The sequence below is a fragment of the Acipenser ruthenus genome, chromosome 22, assembly GCF_902713425.1.
Source record: "Acipenser ruthenus chromosome 22, fAciRut3.2 maternal haplotype, whole genome shotgun sequence".
NCBI classification, from domain to species: Eukaryota; Metazoa; Chordata; class Actinopteri; order Acipenseriformes; family Acipenseridae; genus Acipenser; species Acipenser ruthenus.
The window spans coordinates 26963587-26980590 of record NC_081210.1 but is presented as its reverse complement, the minus strand read 5'-3'; the positions used below and the strand labels follow the sequence as shown (position 1 = coordinate 26980590).

At 37.2% G+C, this 17004-nt stretch overlaps 1 protein-coding gene across 2 annotated transcripts in view; it reads right to left on the bottom strand.

The window, feature by feature from the left end:
• LOC117431308 (BTB/POZ domain-containing protein KCTD16-like) overlaps positions 1 to 11752 on the bottom strand; it is a 44246-nt gene extending 32494 nt beyond the window's left edge. The window contains exon 1 of one of the 2 annotated variants that reach the window (XR_004548662.3): positions 9500 to 11752. Coding sequence is in view for 1 of the 2 variants with exons in the window: in XM_034052109.3 (XP_033908000.1) it covers positions 9500 to 10343 (844 nt within the window). In the remaining variant the exon portion in view is untranslated. The remainder of the gene's footprint in view (positions 1 to 9499) is intronic. The other variant, XM_034052109.3, reaches the window with a different exon arrangement.
• Between the last annotated feature and the right edge of the window lie 5252 nt (positions 11753 to 17004).

The following is a 17004-nucleotide window of genomic DNA, read 5'->3' as shown; positions in this document are numbered from 1 at the left end:
GTAATAGCATATTTATTTTAATTAACAGTTGGAATTTTTTGGAAGGTTATGTTTTCCGGGTATTAAGTAAGAACTTTATTGCACCCCAAGTAGATCATTACTGCCCTTTGTTGTGTTTAGCATTTTCAATTAAATGACAGGGCTTCAGAATCAAAGATCACACTAGGGCATCTTTCATCATTTAAATATTTTACAGATCTACTTTAAAGTGTGGCTGTGCACCCCCTTAAACAGACATAATGATACACTTGATCAGATGGGTAACATTTAAATGCCTCAACTAATGAGAGCTCATGCTAAGATATCTTTGAGGGTTCAGAAAGGCCAATACAGACTTTTGAAAATTCACAGAATTAAAAACACATTTAGACCATTTTTTTTATTCTAACAGGAATTGTACCATTTGATATTGGATTAATGTGTTTTTTTTTCTCCTTTGCATAGAAACATGTATTTAACAAATGTCAAGCAACCTGCTACTACAGTAAGGAGTTAGTTTAGCTTTAGTTTCGTTTATTCGCTTTGTGCCCGCAGGGCCAGCTCAGGTACATCTCAATACTGCGAGCACTAATACAGAGAGACATAAAATAAGACCACAGAAACCAACAGAATCTTTTTTATTCAGATACTTATTTTTAAATACTGTAGACCGAGGGCTGGGAGTAACTTGGACAAGGAACAGATAAGCAAGTTACAGTGTTTCTTTTTCACCCCACTGCTACTTGGGGAATAAAGTAAGATGTTTTAGAAGTGCATCTCACCTTGTATGTTCTGATAATGTGCTGCTCATTTTTGGAGGAACAGCCTGTCAGAAATTGTTCATGACTGTGCTGTCTGAGTGCCAACAAAAATATGGACCTGCAGGAGTGGTGCATTTTCAGTGTTCGAGTCAGGAGACATGCCTAGAGACTTTATTAAAACAGGTCTATCTGTTTTGAAAACAAGTCCCACATAAAGCTAATAAAAAAATGTGCTCTTTAAAATATAGTTATAAGAAACTCAATTTGGCCAGTTCCATAACAGCTCAACCTGCCAAAGATTTTTTAATTTTTTTAATCTAAGTAAAAAGGCAGGCATGTAAACAAACTGAAGTACTGCATATTATCACAAAGATATGTGTTGCTTTCTTAGTTTATGTCTTCCTTTTCTTTTCAAGTATGGTAAAACAGCTAGTGTGCATTTGTCTTTTATGGGTGTGACCAACTTGCTTCCCCCCCCCCCCCCAGACATGACAACATCCTGGCCTCATCCGGTCAATGCAATCTGAACTGAGATCTTGCCAGCTTGGTTACATGCTGCCATTCGAACATTTCCACAGCACTGTCTGATGAAATGTAGCAGGAAACCATCACTTTAATGTCATATTTATGAGAGGTGCTGATGCCTGCACACAGCATAACACAGAGCGACATCAGCTCACTTACAAATGAAAACAGCAAATATACAGATATAGCCAAAGGTTTTGCATCACCCTATAGAATTAACATATTTTGCTCCATAAAGTCGAATGAAACCTTCTGAATAATGTTATGTTAACATATTGAATTACATACTGGTTTGTAGTTTTCCATTTACTTAATGAAAAACTGACAAAAATGGGAAAATGTAACATTTTGAAATCTAACATGAAATACTGTACTCCTATTATGGCCTCCGGTAGACCTTTGCAATATCATTTTGCAGTTTCTTGGATTACATGATGTTAAATAAAAGATCTAAATTATGTTCATACAGTAGCAATTTTAATGGAACAGGAGAAAAAAGAACAGGTGTACCTGGTTCTTGATTCCACTGCAGAGTTAAATGAGAGGCAGTTTTTTTTTTTTTTTTCACACACATAGATTCCTACTTACAACCTACTGCATTTCCTTTAGAGTGTTTTATAATATGTTTCCCTGGGGTGAAGAAAGTGCTTACAGAAAGCATTACCAAGCTGCTTTAAAGGAACATTTTAGGAAATGCATTGCGTTGTGATGCTTGTTTAATGAGCATCACAACCACTTAGAAAACAAAACAAAATACAGAAAAAATTATAAAACAGATTTATTTCTCTTTAAGGCTTATTTAATACAATTAAAAGGAATGCGTCAAAAGTATCTTAATATCTCTTTTTAGTCTGGACTGCTCCCTGAAATATTTTAACCATTGGACAGCAGCTCAAAAGCTTGGTCAAGTACAACACATTTTACAGGTGTTTAGAAAGCTAGGCAACCAGAAACCTGCTGTGCACCAGTACACTGAAAGCTGGCCAATCAAAGCAGTTTGATGGAAGAGGCAAAATAACATGGGGGGCAGCATTATTTCCATCTTGGAGGAGAAGGAAGCATGGCAATCAGAAACCAACGGTGCTCTCAAATGTTGAACTGTTGATAAGGAGGCTAACACAAGCAAGTTTTTATTTTTCTTTTTAAACATATTATATGAACTACGGTAACATCGTATTATCCACGTTTCCTGTTCTAAACATAATGAGAATACATGGTGCATCTTTAAGCCTGCTCACAGCAGTCCTGTCACACAATGATGAAGTGAAATGGCCTGATATTGTGAAGCTTAATGGAGTGTTTCACCTTGAGCTTCCAAGGGAGGCAGGAAATTGTCAAAATGTATCAAAATGTTGACCAAAATGATAGGAGGTTGACAATTATATTGAGAGTGAACTAAAACATGTTTGTAAACTAGTATTGTAAATGTTGAGCTACAATTAGCTGAAACAGAGTGATGTCTATGTAGACTTTTATGAACAAGTCATAAGAAATTGTAAGCAGTGTGAAGCCAGCACCAGCACACAGTGCATGTCAGCAGTCACCAATTATGTAAGAAGACTTCCCACAGCATTGACAACAAACCTGGATTTATACTGTGCCTTTCAAAACCAATGTCTTACCATAAAATCCAAAAAGAACATATCAGAAACTTTAGTCAACAAATGCTTGACTTATGCTTTCATCAGTGGTATTACTGTTTGATTTTGGAAAAATGTTATTCCTTCATCAATCAACCAATTATTCTAACATACCTTCTGATTTCCCTTCTATCTTTTTCTACATTATCAACATTTTGAAATCAGTTGGATCATGTCCTTTGGCATCTATTCTAGCCCTTATATTGAATTAAAATGTATTTTTAAACATGTTAGCACAGTGCTTCCAGCTATGTGATCTAGTATTCTTCACCATTTTTACAGTAACAGAGAAGGATTAAAAAAATGAGACACCCCCCTTTGGCCACATTTGCCATGGATCACTTCCTACAACAGTGGGATACTAATTAAGATGCCACTTTTATGAAATCTTTGACATTCACTCACTGATAGATTTATATATGTCATGGGTCAATAATCCTGCTGGTATATTCTGCACTTCTGCAAAGTTAGCCCCAAGCCATTGTAATAAGGAAACCAAACGTCTTCAATATGGAATTCTGTAAATAAAACATAACTTTCTATCCCAGCATCCCAGGATGTGTTGCCTAAATAGCATCAGCTATAATAAACCTGATAAGCAAGATACCAAGATAATGGGGTCAATCTAAACAGTGGCACAGCCCCTTCATTGCACTCCCTTGTTAACTCCCTTCATCACACAGTGATATAGCACATTTACATGTTATTGGTGGCAGAATTAGGACTTTCCACTTTGGGCATGTTGCTGATATGGGCAATTTCACTGACTAAGAGTCAAAACTGTACTGTAACTAACAGACTAACATGCATCTTCATTTTTTTGGAATTTGTATGATCTTGCGCTCATTCAGTGACAATTATACAGCAGTGTTTTTTGTACATGTTTTAAGTTTTATTATTTCTGCTATGTGGAGATATCCAGGATTTCCACAGCTGCTCACTGAGACCACCAAGTTTGTTCGCAATAAAAATAATTAAAAAGCACATCCATAATGCAGACTAGCATGAAACACTGGAAGATAATATGTCAAAGTTAATAGAGCAAAGTGCAGAAAGATTAAAAAGTAGCTCTGTGTAACGAAGGCAGCCTTCCAAACTATTAATTGGCAAAGATTCAATGAAAGATTGATGGATTTTGTTATTTATGCATATTGCTTCTAATTCATTATCATTTGAATTAAAAAAGGGGCATCTCTAGGGGCTGATTTTCATCTGTCCATAAAGTTCACTATAAAGTTGTTGTTATGTTTTTTTTTTTTGCGTGGCTTATTTGACCTCCATAGTGGTGGCTCTTATAACCATCCCCATAAAGCTCCCTATCCTGCTGTATTTCCTTCCATTGTATTTGTTATTGTATTTAGTGATTTCAATAAGAGGGTCAGTAGATCCCTCTTTGCGGGAGAACATCCCCAAAGAGTGATCTTTAACTGGTACCATTAAAGGTCCATGCCACGGTATTTAGACCCACTGCTGTTAAATGATTCCTTGTCCATGTTCTACAGGTGTTTCTACTTACAGATCAAGGGCAGTTTATTGCTGAAACCGGGGTTTTTTTAAGCCACGGCTTCTGGTGTTTGTAGCTCTTATTAAATAAATCAGGCCAAGAAATTTGACAGAGGCTGATTGCATTGTACGGGTTTGTATTGTACGTATTTAGGGTGTGTATGACAAGAATTACAATTAAGTGCTTATCTGTATTTGCATAGGTCTCCAAGAAACGTTTGTCAAAAATAAATAAATTAATAAATACATAAATAAATAAATAAATAAAATGTAGGTTTCAAGATCAGGTTTGGGACTAGCGTTATGTTGTAGTCCAGATTGTACCAATGTAACCTTTAGCCAGGTTCATAAAACTACCCCTATTAAAGCTGTAGTGCACTGACCCACCCAGTTACCCTGAAGAGTTACTTATATTTTAGTTTAACCCTTTACTGCATATACATCAGTAGCAGTCACCTGCTGCTGTCTATTACACTGAAAGTTGCACCCCTATTTTGATAATGGCGCCATATCAATACCCCTGCAACATGAGTTAGTCCATTACCATGGCAACAGATTCTACTACCTAGTTTGTGAGATGGATGGAAAAAAATGTAAAAACATGTTGTCGAAAAAAAGTCATTCAGTAACGGGTTGTAGCAAATATCAAGGAACAATGTAGATTTCTGAAATATTTATTTTCTGTATATGAGGAGAAGAATGCTTTACATATGAAATCATATGTCCCTACGGTATGGATTGTGTAAAACTGAAGGGAAAAAATAGCCTTTTTAAACACCAGTCAATCAACATCCCACAGATACATCTGTGTGTCCTGGAAATCCACCCCTTATCCCTTTGCATTGTCGAAATCCCAGCTGGAATGAATTGCCTATTTTAGTACAAGGTTATATTTTTATGAACATGTCAACTGTTATTGTAAAGAGTGAGCCTGCCTTTGTAATATATTTAGTTAGTAGAACATTAAAACAAACAGAAATAAAACTGATAGCAGCAATAGGAGAAACTGGTCTGTCTGCAAACTTAACAAAAGCAAAGACGTTTCTCTTGGGAATAAGTCTAAATGGATCCAATATTAACCCTCTACAGCACACGGTTGACCTGAGGCCACAAACAGCTCACGATAGTGACAGGATTTTTATCAGATCTGAAAAAGCCATGCACCAGAGGTAGTATCTTTTGTATCTTGGAACATACTGATCAATCTGTGACAAGGTCATGAGACAGCCTTATGATGACATGAGGCCTGATGCAGTTCTGCAAAGTAAATTATGTTGTTGTTGTTTTTCCCTTGCAATGTTCAAGCTGTAATTGAAGCAAAAGAGCAATCCATTTACAAACATAATAAAACGACAGATTTAAATAAACCTATGGAAATGTGCAGTGGAAATAAAATACGCTACCAGGCATACCTCATTTAACCTGTGCCCATTGCTTGGGTTCCTGAAAATGTTAATAGCGAGAGCTCTTTGTTCCTAATGTAAATTGCATATTACGCTCCCTGTTGCAATGAAGTAGAACCAATATAATAACAGACATTAGTATACTGTAATATATTTAGCTTGGTAGGATGGCAGAGAAAACTAGGCCATACATCACAGCCACATGTGATATGTCTTGGTGAGTGCACAGGCTTGCAGTGTGTATACTGCTTTTGGATGGTGGTTTGGATTTTTGTTTCTATGAAAGCTTCTGACTGTTATAATGAACTTTTGTTGGATTGATCTAAATTGCTTCATAATGGCAGGGGGATGAAACAGGCACAGATTTTTAGAACAAACTGTTCCCCTTAACACCAACAATTTAGGGGTATAACACCCTTTTGGGGTGGGTGGGTGGCTTAGGGTGTCCATGGTAGCTGTTATGTCAAACGATTAATTAAAGTGTGGGATTAGTTCATTGCATCCTGTTGTCAATCCATACTGATAAATTGATATTGATTATTTGGCACCGGTGGTAACTGATTTGTTGACATTTAGAGCCATGGTTTATTATGATGAAGGGGCAAGGATGACAAGCCACTTTTCTCCTCAGTACTGTCATTGTCAATCTTCACTTTACTGTGTATTTCCAAAGACTAAACAACTCATTACTATCGATTCTTTAAAACGGTAAAGTGCTTCTCCAGACTAACATTATAATGAGTCAGGCTTTGCTTATTTGCTTTCCATTTTAAACCAGGGTCTTTAATGGAAAAGCGACCTTGAGGTTAGCTAGTCATCCACATACTGCAACTGGGTCATATATTACATGATATTTGATGGGGGTGAGGGGCTTATGACATATATTTTATGCAAAAGTCAGGGTCTGCTGGATAGCATTTGTGAAGCATCAGGAGAGATTTTGCACTGTGCCACTGTAGAAAAGCCCACAGATTGATGCTGAATGGATCAAAATGTGCACCTCATTACATTAATGTCAAGAGAACTCAAACCTCAATGGACAATATGCCAGCTCAAGACCATGTCCTCTAAATCTTGACCCACCAACTGTATTTTTAGTTGGTTATCCAAAGGGATGTATTTGACATTACCAGCAAAGGGTGTTTTAATTGGCCATATGGTGCTATACACAGTAGTCCCTGCATATAGGAACACCTCCTAAAAAACACTTTGCCTAAGAGAATACCCTTGTGGAGAAACTGATTTTTTCCATTGTAAATGCTCCATCTAAAGGAAGAGAAACTTCACTTAAAATAACCAATTTTTGGCACCGCTAGTAATTTTTTCACAACTGATGCAGTAGTGTTTTGTAACCTCATAACTCATCATCATCAAACTTTTCAAATGTGACTTGTCATCATGAGAGTGTCTTGAGGCACACTGATTGGTTTAATCAATCTTACCAGAACTGCCGTCATATCATTGCCTCGTTTTGTATTCTGATTTCCATGAGCGCACCTCATCGCTACAAAATGGCATGTAAACAAACGACAAAATGAGATGCTGTTTCTTTTGCTACAAAAAGTTGGTAATTGCTTGAGCTCCTGAAAAAAATGTGAATCAGACACAAGTCATTTTCTATTCTGGTGAGTTGCTTCAGGTCAAGTAATAAATGTTTATTTATTAACTGATTCATATTGTGTCTGCTGGTCAACTCCGTCTTAAAGAGCACTTCAGCTAAAAGAACTTTGCTTGCTTCCCGCGGGGTGTTCTCTTAGCCGGAGACAACTGTATCTTTCTAGTGCAAGATACCAAAGAATGATATCTTCAACTAATGACTAACTAACTATGGTAAAGACCAAACTTATTTTGTTAGGACTAAAAGCACTTACTAAAGAGCACAAATAACAGGAGAAAGGAGGTGTACAAATACATACTGTAGATAACAGTAAGGGGTGGATGCATCGTGGATAAGTACCCAAGCTCACGGGTGGCATTCAATTCTCATATTACACATTCATTATTCTCTATTTCTTGGGGCTTCATTTAAAATGCATGAACCACACAAAGCCTTTTTCATTTTAGAGTTCTAGAGTAGCCTCTAATAAGAAGCTAACTGACACTGTGCAGCTTTGCAGGAAAATAATACAACAATGGGAACACAGGCTGCACATCCATCAATATAAAAGGGGGGGTCCTCCAGGGTAGACTGGCATGCTTGTGGGCAATGGGGAGAAGCTCTTATTACCTGTGCATTCCCTACACTATGGATAAAAATAGAGAAGCCTTATACTGAGCACCTTTTATGAGCAACACAATTGATGGTGAAAATATATTCCCCTCAAAAGAGCATAGGACTGTTTTACGGGGAGTTTTATGTAAGGAGTTTTCCCCACTATGTGAGAAGCAGTTAAATAGCACAGGAAAAAGCTAATTACAAACAATAAATACACAGCACAACTCAAAATGCTGTATGTCTTGTTGCACAATAAAACATTATGAACCCTATTATAAGACCCAGAATGAAGGCTGATGCTGCAGAATGGAAGTGGAAAGGCTGTAACAACTCAACCAAATGCAAACCTTGAGCTCTAGGCATACATTTAAGCACAGCTTGCTGGAGTGGAGTGGGTCTGGAATATCGTTTTGTTCCAATTTTCATTTTTGGAGGAATAATACAATTTGAACATAATAAAAATAACTATCTACCTGCAACTAGCTAGTACTTTTCTCTTTTTTTTGCTTTTTTTTTGCTTTCTGAAAAACAATGAGGACAAATTGACACCATTTAAAACTAATGTAAACCCATGATGGCTAATGTACAACATAAAAATCCAGTGCAAACTGTGGGGCATATTCATAAAGCATTAGTGTGATTGAAAGTGTGCTACAGTTCTTTGGTACTGCCTGAAACGTGTGTGTTATAACTGCTAATTATTATACCTTTTTGTAAATCACAACCAATAAGGAGGAGGGCTTGTTGAAAACACTTGAATAACAGTATAATGCTTTACATCAAGTAATAAAATACAAAACTCAAAAGTAAAACAACAACACGCTTGATTATACATTCGAACATGCATGTTACTTCCACAGTGGACCTGGAGTATTTTCTGTGGTAAAAATAGTTGTGTTTCTGGATTAATATACTGTAGTATGGGGCTATCAACAAAATTAAATCATGTTAACATTCCAAAACAGAGGTGTATGTTCTTAGAAATGTATATATTTGTAGAGTACAGTATGTCTGTGATTCTGCATTGATTCAATAAGCTAAATCTTGTAATGTACAATGGCTGTGCTTGAAGAGCAAGAGGAGATATTGAAAACAAAATAACATATCAGAACAATGCCACAAACTCTAGATTTGAATCTATATCTACATAACTCCATGCTGTCCTTTATGGTAATAATCTATTTCAGTTACAGTATCTGTTACAGCTCCAGTATGAAGGATAAGACAAGTTTGCCTCCAAGTGGTGACTTCTTTTAAAAGTCAGTTTTTATGAACCTCCGTTTGAAACATTACAGGGGCTGGAATATGCCTTGCGTTATGTTTCATAAAAAAAATATATATATATCCATATAAGGCACTGCACATTAATGATTTTTGACTAGTTTTTATTAAGACTAGAGTGTTATTAAACATATATATCATATATGTACCAGACAGTACATCAGTATTAGTATTGAAAAGTCTGTGACTTACGGTAGAAGACATATTCTGTGTAGCTGGACCAAATCTTGTCTTCCGTGTATTGATTGACAAAGGATGCTGTCACTGAAGAATTACAGGCAACCATCAGGAATCCACACTCTGACAGCATGTCAAAAGCTCGTTCCAGGTGTTTGAACTTGAGATAAAACCTGGATGTATACTTCTCAGGTGGCCTGTCCGGGTCCCTGCTCTCATTCAAGGTATCCCCAAAGACCTCCTTGGCTAAAGCTATCCTTCCACAAATCAAGATTCTCGGCACCCTTCGGAACTTGGCATCAGCTTGGCTCTCTCGGCCCATGGTGCAAGACCCTCTGTATCCCACCGTAATAAAGCCATTTTTCCTATCAGCCGGCACTAATGAAGACGGTGGGCATATCCTTTGATCGCTGCCTTGCGATGCCTCCTCGAAGTCACTATGAAATAGGTCATCTGGGCTTTGCTTAAGGTCATCAGGGGTCAAGATTTTGACCAGCTCGGGCAGCAGGAAATATTCCGCCTCTCTTTTCAGCCTTCCTCTCTCCGGGAAGTGGTCAGGGAGAACCACTTGCTTGTCTCTGAGATAGTCCAATATGTAACGAAATAAAAACCCGTCCCTGTCAATGAAGTATCGTCCCTTGGTGTCCCTTGCCAAGTCATTGGTGAGATCCTTTTTCGGGGAGAATATTTTTCCAAGTAGGGAGTTGGGGATGCTAATTAGGGTGGTATGGCGGGTGAAGTAGACTTGCCCACCCACATTAAGCTCTACAACATCGGGGAAAGAATTCTGAACAGACCCCTGTTCTTTTGTCGGAGGGTAAGTCCTACAGTTCCCACTCAAAGCCATCGTTTCAGTCATACACACAAAAATCTTCGAGCCGGTGTCTACACAGAAAACTTGGACAAATGTATCAGGCACGTTTAAAAAAAAAAAAAAAAAAGCACCACTCGGTTTTTATTCTCTTAAAAAAAGATCACTAGGTTAGAACAGTGTGCGATCTGTTGTTTGGGGGAAAGCACTAGGCACACAAAACACACATCAATCTCCTCATAGCATAATCTGCAATGTCCAATGGAATGGTTAGTCCAGCTGTGAGTGTCTGAAACGTTTTTTTAAATAATTCGACGTCACACACAAAATATCAATGTATCAATTAATTGCACTTATTAGTTGCACTTTTTTAAAAAAAGTTCATGATAAAAAAGAAAATAAAAATACTGTAAAAGGTTTTGCCCATTTAATTGTGAAAATGAATGTTCTGTCCCCTATAAACTGATATCAGCTGCTCTACATCTATATTCACTCAACAGCAACCAAATGAGTAAAAAACGATTACTCAAAAAGCGTCAGTGAGCAGACGCTAAATTTTATAAATATAAATCACCAGGACTTAAAAAAAGCGGGAGTTGTTTGTTCTCTTGTCGTTTTTTCCTCTGCAATAACCACTAAAGCATACAACCCGGTAATCAGACATGCTCACCTTAGTGCTGTAAGATCTTGTTAAATATTTCCCGTTAAAAAAAGCTTTTCTTTTGCTTTTTTATAAATTAGATAGTCCTTGAACAGGGATGCTTCCATACAATAGCAATAATCTCGTCTTCATTCACATGGATCTCGACTGGTCCCAAATAACTTCAAAGAATGGCACACTAGGTATTCCAATGATATGGAATACCACCTTGAAAAAAAACAACACTTCCTTAATTCTCTCCTTAATTCTCTCCAAAACTGATCAAAGTTGATACCTCCACGCGCATCCTGTGTTAAAAGCATCAACGCATGTTGCTCGCGGGGCCAGCGCTGTGATAGAAATAGCAGATGTGGCAGCCTTGCTCTGCAGAGATAGCTGGAGTTCTGCGCGGAGCTGCGCTGACGCTCTGGGAGCTGAGCAGGGTGGTACCGAGGTCTATAAAAGCGGTTCAGTTGCTGTTGCTTGAGCAATGCCAGGAGAAACCATCCTGGGGAATAAACTCTTACATCATCTTAAAGGAAAATGCTATAAAAAATAACCCTGCCTCCTCGTGTTTGCTGTGTTTTTCCTTCTTTCTGTGGGCTGTGTTACATATTCTATTAACACCAGATAGGAACATTTTTAGGAGAAAGGATACAGCGCTAGGAGAATGTTTAACAGCAAATAATAAAATTTAAAAAAAATACAAAAGTATAACTAGCTCATGTGCCCCAGTTACTGTAACTGCGATTCAAACCTTTATTAAACACATAACAGTATATTTGATTTTTACTTACGTAGCCTACAGTATCCTACAGTAAATGTATTTGTGAATATGAATAAAATTGTGTTGTTTTTTCTCAAATAAAATAAAATAAAAGATCACCTCATTTGCAAACGTTGCTGTAAACGCGGAAAACCGGCACAGAATTTCAGCACCAGGGATAGTAACTCGCTATTATTGGCTCTCCGTTCCCCAGAATGCTGTTATTATCACGCGCTCGGGGTTCAAGTTATAGCTCCACACACTGCATTCAACTCGAGTTAGATGCTGCAATTTAGAGATAGTTGGGTGATTTAAACCGCTATTCCTATCACGTTGTGAATGTTATTTTCATTTATGTTTGTATCTTTATTTTTTTATACATTCATATTTTAAGTCAGTTTGTATAATGACATGTCTCCAAACAGTGGATTTAAACACAGAATTGTTATAATTTAGATATTTCACACACCTTTCAGCTTGCTGTTAGAAGTCACGCACGTTAGATGGTGTCCTCCGTCTGACGAGAAAGTGCCAGGACATAGGTTTAACGTGTTAATCTAGAGCGTTGTATTTTCAGCCAATGGAAGAGGTCATTGATAAAGTTAGAGGTTAAACTTAGGCATTTGAGCCAGTGCCTTCATTGCTGTACAATGATTATGGCACTAATGAGAACATTCATTTTAAAACCTCACTTAGAACTATTTATAGGTCAGATGGGACATGGAAAGCAGCTGCGTTCTAATCAAATGGCCGAAAGGGTCAAAAATCTAAATTCTCCCTACTCTGCTTCATTGTAAGAACGTCTTCAATTAGGATAACCTTACGGAGAAATGCTAAATGTTACAATTGTGTGGCTCTATCCGGTTAAGTTCCTGGTGTCTTTTAGCAGCTTTGAGTGAGCCCACTTACACTTAGTAGCACTGCACGTTTGTATCTTTATTAGGCGTTTGATGCAGTTGCAGGGTAAAGGGTTACACTTCCACCCAAGTCTGTTTAAAACCTCATGAGAGAACCTTACTGATGCATGCAAAGTTAACAGATGTCGGCTACAAGCAAACTTCAGCTATTTGGAGCCCTGACCGCCCAGTCAGTAAATTCATAGTACTGTCTGAGAGAAATAAATCAGTTTCAGAAGCAAATGCCATCATGTACAGTAAGCATTACTAGAGGTACTGTATTTCTATAAGTTACCAAATGCCGCTCCCTCCAGATATAAATGTTACATGAAGCATATTCATTCTGGCTTGCTTGTTAAAAGGCCCTGGCATTTGTAGCAAGATCAATGGTTCAATGAATTAATTACTGAAAGTTAAAATCTCATATTGCTGTGAGGACATTTCAAGGCACACCTTTTTAAATTGCTTCCTGATCTTGTTAGGTTTTACCAGATTGTATCTCCTGAAAGTGAGAGAACATGGGCACTGTGTGTGTGTTTTTTTTATTATGACAGACAATATGGAACAATTTTTCTAGCTGCCAGTTATTTTCAACGTGATGGGAAAAGTAATTTATAATACATTTGTGAAGCACCTTTTGGCTAATAATAACTTAAGTTCAAATGACTGTCATTTCTCCCTTGTCAACCTGTTATAGCCAATATGACATTCATGATAATGGATGTCATAGTGTCTGTAACATAACACTGACTATTTCTTGTCTTGACCTTTCAAAGTATTTTTCATGGTCAACCTTTTTAGACTAAAGTAATTCTAGCTAACATAATAATAATAATAATAATAATAATAATAATAATAATAATAATAATAATAATAATAATAATAATAACATAATTCCTTCAATCTTAGCCATTTTGTACTTCTATTAAAATGTGCATTTTTAAAGAAATGCATGTTGTAGCACTCATGTATTTAACTTTTACAACATGATATCGGCTACTACTTTAGCTTAAAGGAAGCTCTCAGTTTCAATACCTTATTCTTGTGTCATTTCCCCACAGCTGTGTTTTCAGGGGCAAAGCTTGCTATTGGCTGAAAGCATGCCAGTCAATAGGGAAAGCAGCTGACTGGTTATTGACAGTAAGGAAGCCAGTAAAAGGGGTGGGGGATAATTTCACTCTCTAGGTGAAATGAAAGCACAAGACAGTCAAAAAGCAAGCTTTCTTTAACCTAGCATAGAACCAGATATCATGTTTGCTATAATATGTGTTTCTTTCGAAACTGCACATTTGAGACCTATACAATGAATATGAATTGGCAGAGACATTTTATAGAAATATTTTGTTAGATTCAATTTCTATGACACACGCACATGATCAGTAAATATTTTCTTTTCATTATTTTTGCATCATATCCTTCTACCAATAACCCATCTGGCATGTGAGGGAAGAGATTTACCCTTTGGGAAAAATGACTGTTTGTTAAAAGAAAACATATTGAATGACAAGATAGCATCATATTATTATTTCAATTAACCAAGTTATTTTTAGATAGGGATTTCTGGTTATAAAACAGCAATGGTTTGGACAATTACTGTTTTAACTACATATTAAAGATATTATAGGGTGTATTTTTTTGGGTGAGTTGTGTATTTCTAGCAAAACTGTCTTGAATTGATATATAGGGCCCTCTTCAGAAAGCTTTAACTTGGGGTGTTTAAAGAATGTTTTTAAGTGTTCATTAATACGTTTTTAATGAACTTTTTAACAAAATTGGCTTCTACAGTAACTTCTGAACTCAAACAGAAGTGTGTTATTAATTTAAGCATGTTGTAATTTTTTTAAACACATTGCTAGTTTAACTTCAGTATCATGTTAAAGTATATTTAAAAGGAATAAAGGTTTTGTTCAGTATCAGTTTATTATACATTCTTGACTTGTGGAATTCATAAAGAGCAACTGTTACAAAAATGCAGTCGTTTCAGATAATAGGCACTTTATGATTTTGGAATCAGAAGTGACTTTAATGTGACAGAAGGAAAGTGAAGCTAATACTGCAAATAAGATTCATTGAAACACATTCCCTCAAATGACTTGCGATTACCCACTGAATGTAATATAATCCAGTGGTAGGCAGTACAACCAGAGCTGAGAGGTAGATTATTTTGTTGTTGTTGTTGTTGTTGTTGTAATGTACTGCTGTCTGCCCCTTGGTCCTATTATTGTCCCTATGCCCAACCCTGCTGTAAGGTTTATTAAATACAATTTAACACACAATTATTAGACAGTACCTTATTTTTTAAAAGCCCATTTTGAACTTTCTTGCCTAACCCAACAGTATATTTTTGCATGGTTGTAAATGAAATGTGTAAAATCTGTTCTATGCAGCCATGATTGGAAATGACTGTACAGCAAACAAATCCAGATGCGTTGGAATCGCTGAGATTGGTGATTTGCTTATACTGTTCGTAATCAGTATAATGCCTGGTCTATTACTTAGATATCTTCAAAAATCAGTAATAACCCTTTTGAATAAAAAATACAGCTGGTCTCTCCCTCCAGCAATGTTAACCATTCTCCCTATTATTCATGCAACATAAACAAGCCTGCCTTCCATTACCGGCTTTCTCATCTCTATCGGTTTACTCTATAATGAAATGCTAGCAGCGAAGAAAGATTTTCAGAGAAAGCCTAATTGAAGAAACCTTTAAAAAAAATCAACAGTGCCTACTTCATTGCTCAGTGAAAATATTATTTCTACATACAGGACTGGGGTAAAATACAACCTTTTGATAGTATGAAATCCTAATGAAAATGCTTCCATATTTTATTCAGAAAGAGTGTGATGTATTTTCCTGCTTAGTTCACATTCAAATGGGAACAGGATGCACACAAGTCTGTGTGCAATCAATTGTAACTAGGCCACTGCTGTAATCATAAATAAATGCATGGTATGTTTGCACATTTTATGTTTTTTTTAAGGATGTTTTTCTGTGCATCCACAACTTCAGTGACGGGACACGTTTCAGTCATCGTTTCAGTCATCATGTCCTGATGTTTAAAAAAACAAACAAAGCATGTGGCCTCAATATACAGCTTTTAGAATGATGTCTGTGAAGTACTGTACATCTGGTAGACACCCGAGTATAACCATTAAACCTGTCACTCTGCTGGTGGAAGTGGTGAGTCATACAGCGCAGGTTCGCATCCTGGTTGTGCAAAGTAGGCCGGTCTTCACTGGGGACTCTGAAGGGAGCGTCACATTGGCTCTGGCACTCCTGTGGGTTAGAAAAGGCAAAAGCATCAGGGACTGTTTCACCTCATCGCGCTGCACCGAACGCTGCTGGCCAGGCGTCCAGTGAGCTCAAAGGGGGACAACTGCAGGGCTGGCTTTTGTCCTCTAGAGGTCGGTAGCTCGCTGACATCCGCTCTCGAGTTCCTTGATGAAAAAGGAAGCTGGCTTGGTCGTGGGATCGGAAGGCACCCACTAAATCATGGGGTCTCCTGAGCCGTGTGGGGAATTGCTGCGGTGAAGGGAAAAGTGATTGGGCATTCAAATCGGGAGAAAATCGGGGGTAAAATAGTAATTGGACACAATCAATAAAAAATTAAAAAATAAAAGAAACCTGTCAATCTGCAACACCCTGCCCTTCGTGGGTGTAAGACATTTGACATGATTTGAAGAGGTCAGCTGAGGCCACAGGGGTTTTAAACTGAGTTTAAATGTCAAGCGTCACCAGTATGTGATGACAGAAATGGAAATGGATGCAAAGTGAATCTAAAACAGAAGTTCAAATAACTAAATACCTCACGCCCATAACAAGTTGCTTTTTAAGGTGTTTTTCCAATGGGCAGCTTCTTCCACTCAGGTTCATGCTGCTTTCCAGGTACAAGCTGGAGGAATGCTGTTTATCAATCTGGACTTGAGCTCCCAGGAGAACTGCACAGCTAGATTAGTGGAAGAGCTCAAAAATATATGATGTGACTTTTAACATTCAAACACTGCAGTTTGTCATTGTATTAAAAAAAAAAAAAAAAAAAAGTTTTAAGAATTCTCAAGCCTGAGAAAACTCCTCGCTCATTAGTCATGTTTCATTAGAGAACCTTATTCTTTCCCTGTTTGTAATTGAGCCACTGCCAGATCTGCAGAGGTGTGTTTTAATGGCTCCCCTGTGGCTTTAGTTCAGTAAAACAAAGTTGAAACTAATGGAAGTTGAGGTAAAAGTTCTTTAAAAAAGTTCCATTACAGGTATAGACAAAAGAACATCTTGGCACTGCAAACTGTGTAGATTATTATTATTTATTATTTGTTTATTTAGCAGACGCTTTTATCCAAGGCGACTTACAGAGACTAGGTGTGTGAACTATGCATCAGTTGCAGAGTCACTTACAATTACATCTCACCCGA